The sequence below is a fragment of the Camellia sinensis genome, chromosome 15 (assembly GCF_055761805.1).
Source record: "Camellia sinensis isolate YWXY chromosome 15, ASM5576180v1, whole genome shotgun sequence".
Taxonomy (NCBI): domain Eukaryota; kingdom Viridiplantae; phylum Streptophyta; class Magnoliopsida; order Ericales; family Theaceae; genus Camellia; species Camellia sinensis.
Window position 1 is genome coordinate 50,856,009 of NC_138975.1, and position 18,704 is coordinate 50,874,712.

Consider the following 18,704-nt stretch of genomic DNA (forward strand, 5'->3'; position numbering starts at 1 on the left):
GGAGGGGATGAAAGAAAGCTGGTTTGGGAAAAGGATGAGTATCAAATCATTAAGAAGGAAATGAGCAGTCTTCACTAAATTAGGCATTTCTGTTTGTACACTTAGAATTTAAATGTGAGGCTACCACCATTAGAAAGTAGACTTCTGGGGCTTCAATTTAGACCCAAGAACCACCTTATACCAAGTCCAAATAAAGGAGATATGCCCATTTGAAGTTGAGCTTAAGAGCAGATTTTGTTGATCCAGCCCGAGACAGCCTTCACTAAATTAGGCATATCTATTTGTACACTTGGAATTTAAATGTGCGGCCACCACCATTGGAACGTAGACTTCTGGGGCTTCAATTTGGACCCAAGAACCACCTTAGACCAAGTCCATATGGGGGAGATATGCCCATTTGAAGTTGGGCTTAAAAGCAGATTTTGTTGATTCGACCCAAAACAACAATAGCCCATTTTTCTTGGTTTTGGTTCGGTTGGGACAACCCATTTACCCATTTTTTGAGCCATTCAAGTGCATCCACTCATCCTCCATTATACCTAATCATCCTCCATAGTCAAAAAGATATTTTGTTTGCATCCATAAAGGAGTATCCCATGCAACCACCTTGAAAATTTGCCCTCCTATCACATTCTTGTCTCCCACCTTGTCTCCCACCTTCTTTTTGACCTTTACTCTCCCTCATTGCCTATATAGAATGATCATATTGTAAGAGAGGAGGAGGACCACGAAATGGAAGAGAAAGGAGTGAGAAAAGAGTGAAAAAAGAGAGAAAATTTGAGTTGTTTAGCCAAAAATATTTCTATCTTCCATATACACCCCATACCTTCCATAGCTACTGAAATTCCTCATTTCCATACACCAAAATCACTCCAAAAATTCTGATATAGCCAAAGATCAATCGCCTCGATCATAAGGAAGAATGTTTAGTGATTGAAAGTGAGAAAAACTTGAGAGTTAGCCACTTTCCATACCACAAACTCCATAAACTCCATAATTTCGATTGAGGATTTGAGAACACACTTCCTACACTTGAGGGTGATCAAGAGGAAGTTTGGAAATCAAGAAGTTCAATCTTTCTTTGGAAGGTGAATTTTTAATCTTTCATTTTCTTATATTTTATATTTATATTCTTGCTTCTTATTTCATTGTGTTTTGTTATAATCCAAGTAGTTTTGTTTATCTCATATTTATTTTCTTACTTTATATTTCATAGTGTGTTGTTATAATCCTAGTGGTTTGTTTCGCTCATAATTATTTATTTATTTATTTTTATTCGCATACTTTAATTTCATATTAGTTTTGTTGTAATCTTGCATGTTTTACCTCATATTTTTTTTTTTTTCGTGTATTAGTCTCATATTAGTTCCGTTATAATCTTGCATGTTCTATCTTATATTTGTTTTATTGCTTTAGGCTTATATTGTGAGTTTGCACTTTTTTTTCTTTTTAATCTAACCGGTAGTGGTTAGTTGAGCCACCTACATATTTTTTTGTTTGTTCCTTTTCTTGGTTTTGCAACAAGACAGGTTTTGCTTGGCCTAGTTCGCCGGCCGGCCTATTTGGTCGGTCGGTTAGCTTCTTCCGAACAAGATGGCGTAATCTCCCAATATTGACCAATTTCCGCCGGCGGTTCTAAAGAACATGAAGCTTTTATTTTATTTATTTATTTTATTTTGAGTGTATTGTGAGGTTTTTATTTTGTTGTAATATTCTCCTCATCCCTCTCTAATTTGGTTTGTAATTATTCTTTAAATGTTGTAATAATTCTCCGCCCCTCTTCTTTCTATCCCGTTCTTTTACTCGCTTTCTTTATTTGTACATAAACATCATATTTATTTTTCATCATAGTTATGCTTTGCATCCATGTTTCATGCATCTTGATTCGGCTAAGTTTGCATTTGTGGATTTAATCAATTCCTATGTGATTATGTGCACTACCTCATGTTCTTGAGATGATTCACATATCATATTTTAGAAGCCGAATCTTTAGTTGCATCTCATGAGTGAATTGCATTAGGATTTTGTATATAAGATCATGCATATTTTACTAACTTTGTTTTGCAGCTTGTTCGTGGGACGTCAAACATGTGAGTTTTTATGCTTTAGCATCCCGTGTGTGTGTGTTTTTCTTACTATGTCTAGCATTCTACCATGAGGCTAGTTGCTTATGTGATATAACTCTATGAATGCCAGTGGATGGAGGTTGTGTCGCTTAATTTGGAATGATGTTGATTTTTCATGCTTGTAAACTCAATTTATTTGGGTTGTACATCGTCAAAACTCTTTCAAAATGCATGATATCAAATTACTCCAAAATGAATGGCATAGTCTATATTTGTATGCTTCACATAGTAAATTTTAGGATTTATTAACTAATCAGAACATGAACATATAAATAAAATAAAATTCATATCATGGTTAGTAAAGGCCGATCTTTGATCGGGTGGGCGGGGGTGCTCATTATTGACCTTCCCCTCTCATACCTAAGGTTCCGAGCCAAGCATCCTTGGTTACGACGAACAGTGGCCTTGGCACGAGTTATGGGTTTCCTAATTTTCCCAAAATAAATATTAGGTGGCGACTCTGAGATCTGATGACGCAGTCCATTTTTGACAAAATTGCAATAAAATGGATTTTCAATAAAAGTTGCCAAATCTGGACTCTCATCTATGTTTCACATTGCACTCGTGAGAATAGATCAAAGAGATCTCGGCAGTCCGAACTGTTTAACGCGCGCGGGTACCCCCCGGGCATGTTACAGTTTCTGGCGACTCTGCTGGGGATTTTATGAAACCTTGACTCGAACTCCATGATATGACTTTTATTTTTTTTAATTATATGTTCATTGCATTGCATTCATTGGTGCACTTCAAGTCCTTGTGTTTCCCAGATACTAGTGGGAGCACAGACATGCTTTTTGTGACACTACACCTATCTTTACGATACTTTAGAGGCCTTGTGTCGTAACCTTTTAAGATCTGTCAAAAAGGTAGTTCTGCTACGTAGCTCTGCTATCTAGCTTTGCTATCTAAGGTTCTCAGACTACGAAGAGAGGCTATTTGACTCTTCTGATTTCCTGGGATCTTTATTGGTTATGACCCAAAGGACTCTTTGGTAACGTCACCTTGACTTCAACCCCTAGAGTAGAGCCAACCTTGTGCATATAATGAGCTCTAGTACCTTCCAAAATTAGGACAGGATGCTCTCCCATTTCTAGGATGTATGATGCCGCTTGTTTGAATAGTGAAACCCTAGATCATTTCAAAGTTAGGACAGGGTAACCCTAGCCTCCATAGGGGTGTTTGTTCTCTTTCATGCTATGTGTTATGCGCAATGTATGGGGATTCTTAGATTCAGATGAGTGGTTCAGTCGTTTCAGCTTGTGTGGTTGAGTTCAGTTTTTTTTCAACATGAGTTAGCAGTAATCAGTTGAGCTGGGATGCTGATGAAATTCTGATTGGGAGTCCCATTTTGTTTCAGCAAGGTAGTCGAGCACTATAGCTTCCGAAAGGTCTAATATCCCCCAAGTTCTGTGGACCCGCGTTGGTAGACTTTGCAAAAGTACAGATTTGGTTCAGGGTCAGCCAGTGTTAGTTTCTTTGCCACCGGTTACACGAAGAAAAGCAAAAGCTTCATCAACTGTCCAGAATACCCCTTCTTCACCTGCTAGATCATCACCACTTAACTCACCAGAATCAGTGATGGCTCAAATTCCAGAAAATATAGCAGACATACTACTGGGCCTTCAACGGAGCATGGATATTGTTGCCACTACGGTTTCTGCCCAAGGCACTACTCTTGCTGCTCAAGGCAATACTCTTGCTGAACTGCAACGCTCATCTGGGGCATCCATTACTCAACCACCTCCGGTGACTCAGCCAGTTCCGCCTCCACCTCCACCGGTTGACGAGTTTCCTGAACCTAATTCACCAGAAGATCTGAGGGTTCCTGCACAAACTTCAGGAGGATCATTTCCTCTTCCACAACCAGTGGGAGGGCTCCATCCCTCTGAAGCACCTGAGTCTGACTCAACTATGTTGAAGCTGGCCAAGTTGGAAAAACTTTTCAAAAAGGCACAAGGAGTCAATTCAATCCCGGACATCGAAGACGGGTACACTGAGACAGCTGTGAAGTTGCCAGAGCGGTTTAAAATGCCACACATTGATAGGTTTGATGGCTCCGGTGACCCAATGGTGCACATTCGCCTATTCTCTGATGTCTTAAAGCCTATGGGTTTGACTCGTCCGCAAAAGCTCTCTTTATTCGGACGAACTTTGTCAGGAGTGGCTGCCATCTGGTACGCCAAGTTAGAGGACTCGGTAAAACAAAGTTGGGAAGAGTTAGCCGGGGCCTTTATCACCCAGTATGCTTATAACACCCAGATTGAAGTGACTACTCGGGAATTAGAAGCCACCCGTCAAGAGCCCAATGAAAGTTTCATGACCTTTATCACCAGATGGAGGGAAAAAGCAGCAATGATGACCAACAGACCACTTGAAAAGGACCAAATTCGTATGATAGTCAGAAATCTACATGGAAAGATGTTACAAAAAATGATAGTCCTCCCGCTCTTCACTTTTAATGACTTAAAAGAGATAGGGGTTCAGATAGAGGATGCCATCAAACAGGGAATTATTGATGATAAGGAACCTGTTCGGAAACCTTTTGGTCGCAGTTCCAATACTACCACCAGTGGTAGCACAGCTGTGAAACCCTCTGAAATCAACTTGGTTGCCACCACCACTAAAATAGCCGATCCCTTTGCTCATGCTGGCCTGCAAAACACAACCCGAGCTCCAAGTAGAACATTCACTCCTCTCTATATGTCACTCTCTAAAGCAATGAACATCTTGATAAAAAGAGGGTACTTGACACCTTTGGACCCCCGACCTCTTCCCGAACCTCTCCCAGCCAAACATGACCCTACCAAACACTGTGCTTTCCACCAACAACCAGGACATGACACGGATCGTTGCTTTCGTCTCCAACATAAGATCCAAGATCTCATAGACAATAAAGTCATAGCTCCCCCACAACCGCCAAAACCCAACGTCACTACCAACCCGTTGCCACCCCATGACAGAGTTCCATCACCTCCTCATCTTAACCTCATCCATACACTTTCATCCACCTTTAACCCCAGTATCTATATCACACCTACTCATTTACCAAAACCTGAGGTATATATTCCTGAAGGCATTGAGTTATGCATGATGGATGCACCTCCAACCCAGCCAAAACCCAAAAACCCTATGGTGGTAGTACCTATGCTTGAGGCTGGCAAACTATCAGAGAAAAAGTATGATCCTAGCCGGTATATTATTCCCAATGGTCAACTAAAGCTTGAGGTTGGTCTGCCTGACTCATTTTCTATCAATGTTGTTAGAGATGATGTACTTGAACAGGGGTTGGATGATTTGGCCGACCTAGAGGAGGACTTGGCTAATCTTCATTTCTTTGAAGAATTAGATCTTGAGAATGTGCAGAGGGCATGGTGGGAACCGGAGAATTACAGTCACAGTTGGTCAAGCAATGATGAACCTTCTACTGAGGAAACTGAAAGAAAAGGGGATAAACTAAGACTTGATTTCGGGGAACCTGTTAAATGTGGTAAAGGAAAGAGGTCCAAAGGAAGAGAAGAAGAACCAGAAAGCCAGTTAGAGCATACTGTTGGAATGATTCAAGCAGCGCTAGATAATTGCCTTTCAGTCAACGAAGGCGAATGGTGGGATGATAATGATCTACAGCTGGCCCATACTGATGATGAATGGGTAAACCATGTGCCAGATGAGACTTGGTATGCGGACGAAATTGATCATTTGACTAGGAGTGGGCGCTACTTCAAGCCTCCACATCTAGACCAAGGAGAACCCTCTGGCAAAGATAAAGAGGTAGAGAAAGAGAAAGAGAAAGAAAAAGAGAAAGAGGTAGAAGAAGACCTGGTTCTAAAACAACTGAAAAAGATCCAAGCAAACATTTCTATTTGGGGTCTTCTCATGGCTTCTCGAGAACATCGATAGGCAATGTTGTCAATGTTGAGCAAGGCTAAGCTGTCAATTGACACCACTCCTGAGCAATTAGTGTCATTAATCACCCCGAGAGAAACAATCCCAGCAATAACTTTTGCTGACAAAGAGTTGCCACAAGAAGGAGCGGGACATAATAAGCCTCTGTACGTATCATTGGAATGCAGAAAGAAATGGATACCAATTGTTCTGATTGACACCGGATCAGCCATCAATGTTTGCCCTACACGCACTGCTTATGCAATTGGGCTAAAGCCGGCAGATTTCACGCCCACTACTCAATTGATCCGGGCCTATGATAATACTAGTCGGGAAGTGATGGGGACAATCAAAGTACAAATAGCAGTGGGTCCATCTGAGCACGAAGCTGAATTTCATGTCATGGATGTTCCCGCAACATTCAACTTGCTATTGGGAAGGCCCTGGCTTCATCAGATAAAAGCTGTATCATCCACATTACATCAATTGGTAAAGTACCCATACGGCGGAGGAATTGCCACTGTCTTCGGAAATTCATCCATTCATCCTCCCCCAGAAGTCACAACACCACTACTAGAAATACAGCATGGGGAAGAAGATGTATTCCTATCAGGTTTTACATTGGCAGAGGCCCAGCTAGTTCAAACGCTCATGGCAGAAGATGAAGGTGTATACGTCAGTGCCCAATCAATCTATTTCATGAGTAAACTAGGTCACATTCCAGGGATGGGATTGGGACAAAGTGGCAGGAAAAGTATTACTACAGCCAGTGAAGTACCTCATAACCCACATGCATTCGGACTGGGGTATGCACCCACAGTTGATGACTGGAAAAGGAAAACTGAAGAGATCAGGGAGAGGATCAAGGCCAAGAGAACCGGGCAGCAGTTTGAGTTAGTTCATAAGCCAATTCGTGGGACCTTGAACGGACGCTTTGTCCGCCAAGGAGAAGACTTCCCTTTCTGTGGTTTCCCTGAGCCCTGGATTGATCAAGTGGAGAAAAAGAGATACCCTGGGTTTGAGATCTTCTTCGATCATCAGCTTTCTGACAGTGATGAGGAGGGGGTAGATCCTAGTATCGACATCAGACAAGATAGAGAGGTCAGCTCCGAAAGCAGCACAGAGGAAGTTCTGGGTCTAACACTGGCTGACTTACTGATAGAATCACATACTAACGCTGAACCGATGAATTTGGGGGATATGACCATTGCCGTGATCGGGGAAGAGGTACCTGCTGACTGTTCAAGCTTCATCATGGATGCGGTGAATGGCTCACAAATAAATTGGCATTTTGAAAAGAGTTGTATTGAGAGTTCTGAATTGGCTGTTGAGTCTGAGTTTGGTGGGCCTGTGGGGTTAGAAGCAGATTTAAGTTTGTCTAAAATGTCTGAGTCTTCTTTTTCTTTCTCTTTTGAGTCTGTTGCAACTTGTGAGCCCGAGGCTTTGAATGAAGATGTGATTTCTGCTTACTTTTCTGTGCCCATAGTTCATAATATTGACCAAAATTTTCAAAATTTTGATAAAAACGAAGAGGAAGAAATTCCTCGGGCTTTGAAAAATTTAATCGACTGGGAGGAAGAAAGGCGTGCTAAGCCATTAGTGGATGAAATTGTTTCTGTAAATGTGAGTACTGAAAAAGATCCTCGCTTGATTCAAATTGGTTCTACATTGTCTTCAGAGGAACGTGAACAATTAGTTGCTTTATTAACAGAATTCAAAGATGTTTTTGCATGGTCCTACGAAGACATGCCAGGAATTGACCCTGAGATTGTACAGCATAGGATCCCTCTCGACCCTGGGGCCCGACCTGTCAAACAGAAGCTTCGCAGAATTCGTCCTGATTGGGCCTTAAAAATTAAAGAAGAGGTTACTAAGCAAATCAATGCTGGTTTTTTGCTAGTATCAGAATATCCTACTTGGTTAGCCAATATTGTGCCAGTTCCGAAGAAAGACGGCAGAATCCGAGTTTGTGTTGACTTCCTGGATTTGAATAAGGCTAGCCCAAAAGATGATTTCCCATTGCCACATATCGACGAATTGGTAGACTTCACTGCAGGACATGCTTTACTGTCATTCATGGATGGTTTTTCAGGGTATAACCAAATCCTTATGGCTCCAGAGGACAGAGAAAAGACAGCATTTACCACACCATGGGGGACATACTGCTACAGGGTTATGCCATTCGGTTTGAAGAATGTCGGGGCTACTTACCAGAGAGCTGCTACCACTCTTTTGCATGATATGATCCACAAGGAAGTTGAGGTGTACGTAGATGACATGATTGTCAAGTCCAAAGATCGGGAAAGCCATTACACTGCATTAAAGAAATTCTTTGAGAGAATTAAGGAATACAAGCTAAGGCTAAATCCACAAAAATGCACCTTTGGGGTAACTGCGGGTAAGATGTTAGGATTTCTGATCACACAACGGGGAATCGAAGTTGATCCATCTAAAATTAAGGCCATCTTAGAAATGCCGCCACCAATGACTGAAAAAGAGGTGCGGGGTTTTCTAGGAAAGGTGCAATTCATAAGGAGGTTTATTTCAAAGCTAACCTTGACTTGTGAACCACTGTTTGGTCTCCTAAAGAAAGGGAAGAAGTTTCAATGGAATAATCAATGTCAGTTTGCATTCGAGCAAGTCAAGCAGTATCTGCGGAATCCACCTGTGTTATCACCGCCCGAGCCAGGAAAACCGCTAATTTTGTATTTATCAGTGACTGAATCAACCATGGGATGTATGCTTGCGCAATAGTCAGATGAGAAAGTGGAGAAAGCCATCTACTACTTGAGTAAGAAGATGCTTGACTACGAGATCCGCTATACTTCCTTGGAAAAGGCTTGCTTGGCTTTGGTTTGGGCCACCAAGAAGTTGAGACACTACTTGTTAGCTCACTCGGTAATTCTGGTTTCAAGATTAGACCCCATCAAATATCTCTTTGAGAAACCAGCTCTTACCGGTAGGCTAGCTCGTTGGTTACTCTTGCTTTCTGAATTTGACCTTAAGTATGTCACTCGCAAATCTGTCAAAGGAAGGGCTGTAGCAGAATTTTTGGCTGATCACCCAATTGAAGGAGGAGAAGATGTGGAGTACTCATTCCCAGATGAAGAGGTCATGCAGATGGAAGAAGACACTTGGAAGTTGTACTTTGATGGAGCGTCTAATCAATTTGGCTATGGAATAGGCGTGTTGCTCATAGCGCCGGATGATTCCCATATCCCCTTAGCTTTCAAACTCCAATTCAGGGTATCTAATAACCAAGCAGAGTATGAGGCATGCATTGCTGGATTGGAAGCAGCCCTGGAACTAGGGACAATAAGGTTGGATGTGATCGGGGACTCAAACTTGGTCGTCTCTCAAGCCAACGGAGATTGGAAAGTTAAAGAGGAAAAAATGAAAGTCTACCATCAAACCTTGGACATGTTGATCCCGAGGTTCGAAAAACTGACTTTTACGCACTTGGTAAGAGAGAACAACCGATTTGCTGATGCGTTGGCAACCTTAGCATCAATGATAGATATACCGGTCGGGGTCAAGATGCGTCTGATCCTTATAGAACAAAGGTACACCCCCGCATATGAAATGATAGCCGCAACGGAAGAAGTTCAAGATGAAAACCCTTGGTACTTTGATATTTGGAATTTTCTGGAAAGTGGTACATATCCACAAGGGGCAAACACCAAAGACAAAAGGGGGATACGACGTCTTGCCATCCAGTTTGTCATTTGCGGAGATAAGTTATATAAGAGAGGGCATCTAGGAATGCACAAGCTATGTGTAGAAGAAGAAGAGGCAAAACGTATCATGGAAGCCATCCATGGAGGAGAGTGTGGAGCCCATATGAACGGTATAATGCTAGCTAGAAAAATCCTTAGACAAGGATACTACTGGTTAACCATGGAAAGTGATTGCATCAACTTTGTTAGGCGATGCCACAAATGTCAAATCCATGCCAATCGCGTGAACATCCCGCCATCAAAACTCTACAACATGACTTCGCCTTGGCCTTTCTCAGTCTGGGGCATAGATGTCATCGGGGCAGTCACCCCGAAAGGTTCAAATGGGCATCAGTTCATCTTGGTTGCCATTGACTATTTTACCAAATGGGTTGAAGCACAGTCATATTCAGTGTTGAAAACATCACATGTGGCCAAATTTATCAAGAATAACATTATCTGCAGATACGGGGTGCCAAACGAATTAATTTCAGACAATGGTTCACATTTCAAAGGAGAAGTGGCAGTTCTACTTGAGAAGTATAACGTGGCTTTTCACAAGTCATCAACTTACAGGCCACAAACCAATGGAGCCGTTGAAGCTGCAAATAAAAACATCAAGAACATTCTGTGTAAGATGGTAGAAACTTATAAAGATTGGCCAGAGAAGTTGCCTTTTGCACTTTGGGGATACAGGACATCAATTCGAACATCTACAGGGGCAACCCCTTACTCTTTGGTATATGGAATGGAGGCTGTTTTGCCGATTGAGTTGGAAGTGCCTTCATTAAGGATTATGGCTGAATGTCAGATAACAGAAGCTGATTGGCAACAGAACCGATTTGAGGAACTATTTTTGTTTGATGAGCGAAGGTTGAAGGCGTTATACCACATTCAGGGGTATCAACGCAGGATTGCCAGAGCATTCAACAAAAAGGTTAGATCCAGGAATTTGAGGGAAGGGGACTTAGTGTTGAAAGACAACCGAGCTCCTATTCACGATCCTAGGGGCAAGTTTAGACCCAATTGGACGGGTCCCTACATCATTAAATCAATCTGGTCAGGAGGAGCAGTCATTCTCATGGATTTGGATGGTTTGGAGTTTTCACAACCAATCAACATGGACAAGCTGAAGAAGTACTACCCTTGAGAGGTTCACTGGGTCGAAAACCTGAAAGGGCGACCCAGACAAAAGTTAGAGTATAAAAAAAAAAAAAAAAAAAAAAAAAAAAAAAAGAAAGATATATATGAAAATGATGAAAAGCTCGCAAGGTTGAAAACCCGAAAGGGCGACTTTGGCAAAAGTTAGAGCACAAAAGGAGAGTGCCAATACCCGAGTGAACCTTAACCGGAACTACGTACGGCCTGATTCCAATCTTTGGGATACGTAGGCAGCTTCATCTTGAAGTTCGGCCTTAATCATTTGTCAACTCACTCATCTCGTCCATGTTTGATTGGTGTATCTTTATTCGGCTCGGCTATCCATATTTAATGGCTCGTCCCCATTTGATTCAGTTGTCCTATTTCTCCTTCAGACGAGTTCAGTCACAAGATGAATTCAAGTGTACATCTCAAGGGTTGATTTCATGTTGATCGAGTAGTGGTCATTTGCAAAAATAGATTTTGAGGACTTTTAATGAAGTTGACTGATTTTCTCAAAAATTATTCAATTTTTCAAAACTCAGACCATTCTTTGGACCAAAAAGAGAAAATTTTCAGTGCTCATAATTTGGCTTATATGATTTCAAGGTAGAAAATGGAACAAGTGTGCTAATTTACCTCTCATGTTGATCAAAATCGCTTTAGCAGAAAAGAAAAAAAAAAAAAAAAAGGAAAAGTGATGAACTAGGGGCACAGTTGAGTCAGGCTTTCTGTCTTTTATCCACACTATCGAGTTCTTGTCACCTTAATCAAGCAATCACCGAAAAATGCACAGTAGTTGTCGCTGACAATGCTTTTCCGTCGGGCGATCGACCGGTGTTACTCTGTTTTGCGTTCATTTTGCTCTGACAAGCGCAAAAGGGTGTGTTTTGGGATGGTTTTTGTTTCATTTTCATTTCATTAAGATTGTGTTTTGTGTTTTGGTCAGTGATAGGCTCAATATTCAGTTCAGAATTCACTAAAATGCAACAATTTTCAAGTTTAAAACAAAATGATTTTTATGTTCAGTGTTGTGCCATTCATGCTATCCAGATTTGTAGAACAAACTTGTTTTATTAAATACCAGGGATCAACCCCGATCAAAGTTGTACAAAAAGGAGTTGAAGCTATAAGTGCTCACTCCAAAAAAAAAAACAAAAAAAAAAACAAAAAAAAAAAAAAAAAAACAAACAAACAAACAAACAAACAAAAATAAGAAAACCAAAAAGAGAGAGAGTAGCATCTTCTCAGTTTTTCGGCAACAACTCGGCGGAGAAGATTACAACCGGCTTCATTTGCACATAGTTTCATTGCCTAACTTTACCATCAACTGCCTCGTTTCATCTTTACTCCTTCGAAGCTTTTGAAGACTCTGCCTCAACCTTGGCAGAACTTCCAAAGGAGATTATTCCTCGCCGACCATCAAATTGGTTGTGCGAAGAAACTCCGAATCGAGTCACACAGGTCGTCAGTCGTTTCAATTCTTTGTTCTGCTTTTTCAGCACACCAATTTCTACCCGAGCGTTTTTGTACATACGTTGGAGGAGGGAGAGTTGTGCATTTAACTGATGTACCTCACACATCCTGTTCTGCAGTCGACGGGACAAGTTAGAGACCGCTGTCACGGTCTCCACACATGACCTCAGCGTATACGAGTTTGCTTCGATGTCAGACTGTGCCGCCATGATTTGTTCAACTGACATTGCTGGAAAATTGAAAACAGGGGAAGGAGGAGGAGCCCGTGGTTGAGGTTCAGGGGAGTCAGAATTGGTCATCTCTATCGTGGACTCGTTCAGGTCTGGAAAAAGAGTGAGAGAACCATGTGAAGAGGCCATGACAGAGGAGAGTAATGCAAAAGAAAGAGGTTGCAGAATGGTGGCAGAGAAAGTTTGCAGGCTTTGGCTCTGCTTCTCTCTCGCAGGCCTCAACTTAAGAAGAGAGCGAAGGAGAAGACAAAGAGGAAAGAAGGCGGAGATGATCATTGACAATCGGGGCACGATTGGATAGCCTGTCGGTCAGGCGCCGCGATTGTTGAAATCGTGCGCCAGACACAACGCTCGAAGAAGATGACGGAAGAGAGAGTGAGACAAAAACAGAGAGAGAGGCGGGAGAATTGTATATTTATACATATATGTATATATATTGTATATCTATGTATTATATATATTTGTTTGAACGTTTTAGTTACAAGAGTGGCTTGGGTTCAGTGGTTTGGCTCAGTGGTTGAAGGCTGGAAGGTTTAGCCCGAGGTCAGGGGTTCGAACCCCACAAACAAATGTTTCTTTTGTTTTGTTTTGGTCTTATGTATATATATGTCTCATATACCTATATATATATGTTTGTTTGAATATTTTGTCACAAGAGTGGCATGGCTCAGTGGTCGAGGACTCGAAGGCCAAACTTGAGATCAGAGGGTCGAACCCCCGTGTCTATGCATTTTTCATTTTTCCTTTCTTTTTTTTGCGTGTTTTGCGTACGTGCGTTGACGTCAGCAAACGGAATATGCCTTCTCAGTAACGGTATCTTTCCGTTGATGGCTGCAAATAGAATATTCCCCGAATCTATGTATGTATACCGTACATGCATGTCTGTGTATATTGTCGTATTTGTATGTATTTTGTCTGTACATAGTATATGTATACGGTATTTGGTTCGAACATACAATTCCTCCTTACATTCTGTGCATCTAACGCATAATAAAGCACCTATCGCACAATTTCGATTCCATCGCACTGTCTTGTGCAATTTCAATTTAATCGCACTATCTTGCGTATCACACCATCTTGTGCACTCCCTAGGTCTAGGAGACCTTAAATCCTCTGAAGGTGCAATTCCTTTGGTGTTTGTCGTGCCCGAACGACTTCAATGGTCTAAGAATGGTCTAGGAGACCTTAAATCCTCTAAAGGTGCATTTCCTTTGGTGTTTGTCGTGCCCGAACGACTTCAGATGGTCTGGTATAGCCACCTGCCTGTGATTGCAATGAGTTCCTAGGAGACCAACTGCGACGGTGGAAACTAGAGTTCGAATGGCAATGCCTAGAACGCAAAAGGTTTGGAATTTCCGAGACTAAAGTCTGGTTTAAATACCCAGGGGTGTATCCCCGGCTTGAAATCTGTATGGCAGCCCCATAGGTTGAGGTAGCATGTATGCGCCTCAATTCTGGATACTGAACCAACCTAGTCTGTCACCCCGTTGGAGAATAGGGAAAGTTGTGAATATGATCAGGAAGAAAAGCGGCATCGGTGGCTTCTACATGTAGAGGTTACCCCTTGTCATTCTACCATACCTTCTTCCAGTTGCGTGAGACGCGTTTGGATTTCGAATCCACCTTTACTCCTTTCCCGTGAAACGTGTTAGGATGTGACGTTCTCCTTGGTTAAAACCTTCCCTCTCTCCGTATAAAATACGTTGAGATACGCCTATTGGTTACACCATTGCCATTCTCTTTGGTTAAAACCTTCCCTCTCTCCGTATAAAATACGTTGAGATACGCCTGTTGGTTACACCATTGTCATTTTCTCTGGTTAAAACCTTCCCCCTCTCCGTATAAAATACGGTTAGGTACGCCTGTTGGTTACACCATTGTCATTCTTGTTGGTTAAAACCTTCCCTCTCTTCGTATAAAATACGTTGAGATACGCCTGTTGGTTACACCATTATCATTTTCTCTGGTTAAAACCTTCCCTCTCTCCGTATAAAATACGCTGAGATACGCCTGTTGGTTACACCATTGACGTTCTCCTTGGTTAAAACCTTCCCTCTCTCCGTATAAAATACGTTGAGATACGCCTGTTGGTTACACCATTGTCATTCTCTTTGGTTAAAACCTTCCCTCTCTCCGTATAAAATACGTTGAGATACGCCTGTTGGTTACACCATTGTCATTTTCTCTGGTTAAAACCTTCCCCCTCTCCGTATAAAATACGGTTAGGTACGCCTGTTGGTTACACCATTGTCATTCTCGTTGGTTAAAACCTTCCCTCTCTTCGTATAAAATACGTTGAGATACGCCTGTTGGTTACACCATTATCATTTTCTCTGGTTAAAACCTTCCCTCTCTCCGTATAAAATACGCTGAGATACGCCTGTTGGTTACACCATTGTCATTCTCTTTGGTTAAAACCTTCCCTCTCTCCGTATAAAATACGTTGAGATACGCCTGTTGGTTACACCATTGTCATTCTCTTTGGTTAAAACCTTCCCTCTCTCCGTATAAAATACGTTGAGATACGCCTGTTGGTTACACCATTGTCATTTTCTCTGGTTAAAACCTTCCCCCTCTCCGTATAAAATACGGTTAGGTACGCCTGTTGGTTACACCATTGTCATTCTCGTTGGTTAAAACCTTCCCTCTCTTTGTATAAAATACGTTGAGATATGCCTGTTGGTTACACCATTGTCATTTTCTCTGGTTAAAACCTTCCCTCTCTCCGTATAAAATACGCTGAGATACGCCTGTTGGTTGCACCATTGTCATTTTCTCTGGTTAAAACCTTCCCTCTCTCCGTATAAAATACGTTGAGATACGCCTGTTGGTTACACCATTGTCATTTTCTCTGGTTAAAACCTTCCCCCTCTCCGTATAAAATACGGTTAGGTACGCCTGTTGGTTACACCATTGTTGTTCTCCTTGGTTAAAACCTTCCCTCTCTCCGTATAGAATACGCTGAGATATGCCTGTTGGTTACACCATTGTCATTTTCTCTGGTTAAAACCTTCCCTCTCTCCATATAAAATACGTTGAGATACGCCTGTTGGTTACACCATTGTTGTTCTCCTTGGTTAAAACCTTCCCTTTCTCCGTGACACATTTGCATGTGATCTTGTGGCACATTTAATGCAATGCATCCCCTGTTATATTTCATATCATTTGCACGAAGCTTGTCTCTTCATTGTTGTCATCTTCATATCTTTATCATCACTCCATGGCATGGTATTGCATTGCATAATCATGAATTTTCAAACAACTGGCTTCGCAAAGCGTGTAAGTCCAACCTTCAAACTGCATTTTGAGCATGTCACTTCCATTCTGCCCCTGAACTACGCTGGTTTGATTCCTTGCAAAAGGATACGTAGGCAACCTTCGGGTTCAACCACTTGCATTGCATCTTGTTTGTTTGCCCAAGTCTTACGGCCTTGTCAAAAGGGTCGTCTTTGGGCTTTGACATTCACTCACGTCATGAAATGACTTTGAGCTCTGTCAAAGAGGGGCAACTGTAGACACCCCATTTTGACCGGCCCTAAGACTCGGGCGCTTTCTTTTGATTACCCGATGATGACAATTAGAATGTGTTTCTCACAAAATTCTCAGAAAGAAAGATGGAATTTAAGTTTTAATCCCAACCTTCACCCATTTTTTTGGCCAAACTATTTTAGACCTTAAAACCCTCTTTTCAAAATATGTTTTTTTAAATGTTTCTACGATGTCCCAAGGCTTCCATTTCGATTAAAATATTGCACTTTTCAGTAAACCGAGTAAGGACAAAGTGGAAATAAATGGAAGGGAGGTGAAATTTTTGAAAAATATTTAAAAATATCTTCTTTATAGGTTTGGAGTTGAAGGAAATAGGAGGGGATGAAAGAAAGCTGGTTTGGGAAAAGGATGAATATCAAATCATTAAGAAGGAAATGAGCAGTCTTCACTAAATTAGGCATTTCTGTTTGTACACTTAGAATTTAAATGTGAGGCTACCACCATTAGAAAGTAGACTTCTGGGGCTTCAATTTAGACCCAAGAACCACCTTAGACCAAGTCCAAATAAAGGAGATATGCCCATTTGAAGTTGAGCTTAAGAGCAGATTTTGTTGATCCAGCCCGAGACAGCCTTCACTAAATTAGGCATATCTATTTGTACACTTGGAATTTAAATGTGAGGCCACCACCATTGGAAAGTAGACTTCTGGGGCTTCAATTTGGACCCAAGAACCACCTTAGACCAAGTCCATATGGGGGAGATATGCCCATTTGAAGTTGGGCTTAAAAGCAGATTTTGTTGATTCGACCCAAAACAACAATAGCCCATTTTTCTTGGTTTTGGTTCGGTTGGGACAACCCATTTACCCATTTTTTGAGCCATTCAAGTGCATCCACTCATCCTCCATTATACCTAATCATCCTCCATAGTCAAAAAGATATTTTGTTTGCATCCATAAAGGAGTATCCCATGCAACCACCTTGAAAATTTGCCCTCCTATCACATTCTTGTCTCCCACCTTGTCTCCCACCTTCTTTTTGACCTTTACTCTCCCTCATTGCCTATATAGAATGATCATATTGTAAGAGAGGAGGAGGACCACGAAATGGAAGAGAAAGGAGTGAGAAAAGAGTGAAAAAAGAGAGAAAATTTGAGTTGTTTAGCCAAAAATATTTCTATCTTCCATATACACCCCATACCTTCCATAGCTACTGAAATTCCTCATTTCCATACACCAAAATCACTCCAAAAATTCTGATATAGCCAAAGATCAATCGCCTCGATCATAAGGAAGAATGTTTAGTGATTGAAAGTGAGAAAAACTTGAGAGTTAGCCACTTTCCATACCACAAACTCCATAAACTCCATAATTTCGATTGAGGATTTGAGAACACACTTCCTACACTTGAGGGTGATCAAGAGGAAGTTTGGAAATCAAGAAGTTCAATCTTTCTTTGGAAGGTGAATTTTTAATCTTTCATTTTCTTATATTTTATATTTATATTCTTGCTTCTTATTTCATTGTGTTTTGTTATAATCCAAGTAGTTTTGTTTATCTCATATTTATTTTCTTACTTTATATTTCATAGTGTGTTGTTATAATCCTAGTGGTTTGTTTCGCTCATAATTATTTATTTATTTATTTTTATTCGCATACTTTAATTTCATATTAGTTTTGTTGTAATCTTGCATGTTTTACCTCATATTTATTTATTTTTTTCGTGTATTAGTCTCATATTAGTTCCGTTATAATCTTGCATGTTCTATCTTATATTTGTTTTATTGCTTTAGGCTTATATTGTGAGTTTGCACTTTTTTTTCTTTTTAATCTAACCGGTAGTGGTTAGTTGAGCCACTTACATATTTTTTTGTTTGTTCCTTTTCTTGGTTTTGCAACAAGACAGGTTTTGCTTGGCCTAGTTCGCCGGCCGGCCTATTTGGTCGGTCGGTTAGCTTCTTCCGAACAAGATGGCGTAATCTCCCAATATTGACCAATTTCCGCCGGCGGTTCTAAAGAACATGAAGCTTTTATTTTATTTATTTATTTTATTTTGAGTGTATTGTGAGGTTTTTATTTTGTTGTAATATTCTCCTCATCCCTCTCTAATTTGGTTTGTAATTATTCTTTAAATGTTGTAATAATTCCCCGCCCCTCTTCTTTCTATCCCGTTCTTTTACTCGCTTTCTTTATTTGTACATAAACATCATATTTATTTTTCATCATAGTTATGCTTTGCATCCATGTTTCATGCATCTTGATTCGGCTAAGTTTGCATTTTTGGATTTAATCAATTCCTATGTGATTATGTGCGCTACCTCATGTTCTTGAGATGATTCACATATCATATTTTAGAAGCCGAATCTTTAGTTGCATCTCATGAGTGAATTGCATTAGGATTTTGTATATAAGATCATGCATATTTTACTAACTTTGTTTTGCAGCTTGTTCGTGGGACGTCAAACATGTGAGTTTTTATGCTTTAGCATCCCGTGTGTGTGTGTTTTTCTTACTATGTCTAGCATTCTACCATGAGGCTAGTTGCTTATGTGATATAACTCTATGAATGCCAGTGGATGGAGGTTGTGTCGCTTAATTTGGAATGATGTTGATTTTTCATGCTTGTAAACTCAATTTATTTGGGTT

General features: G+C 40.8%; 2 protein-coding genes and 1 long non-coding RNA gene across 3 annotated transcripts; all 3 read left to right on the forward strand.

Moving 5' to 3' along the window:
• Window positions 1-332: 332 nt before the first annotated feature.
• LOC145813382 (uncharacterized) lies at window positions 333-7,477 on the forward strand. The gene is made up of 2 exons (XM_082908705.1): window positions 333-1,088; window positions 3,484-7,477. The coding sequence occupies exon 2, from the start codon at window positions 3,705-3,707 to the stop codon at window positions 6,021-6,023; it is 2,319 nt and encodes a 772-aa protein (XP_082764831.1). The 5' UTR covers window positions 333-1,088; window positions 3,484-3,704; the 3' UTR covers window positions 6,024-7,477.
• Window positions 6,027-11,280, forward strand: LOC145812987 (uncharacterized). The gene is made up of 6 exons (XM_082908242.1): window positions 6,027-6,921; window positions 7,003-7,437; window positions 7,909-8,180; window positions 9,015-9,254; window positions 10,536-10,661; window positions 11,260-11,280. Exons 1-6 carry the CDS (start codon window positions 6,027-6,029, stop codon window positions 11,278-11,280), a joined length of 1,989 nt encoding a protein of 662 aa, XP_082764368.1.
• Window positions 11,281-17,152: 5,872 nt separating this feature from the next.
• LOC145813412 (uncharacterized) lies at window positions 17,153-18,222 on the forward strand. Its single transcript, XR_014356444.1, has 2 exons — window positions 17,153-17,521; window positions 17,965-18,222. It is a non-coding gene; the product is annotated as an uncharacterized LOC145813412 (long non-coding RNA).
• Window positions 18,223-18,704: the final 482 nt, after the last annotated feature.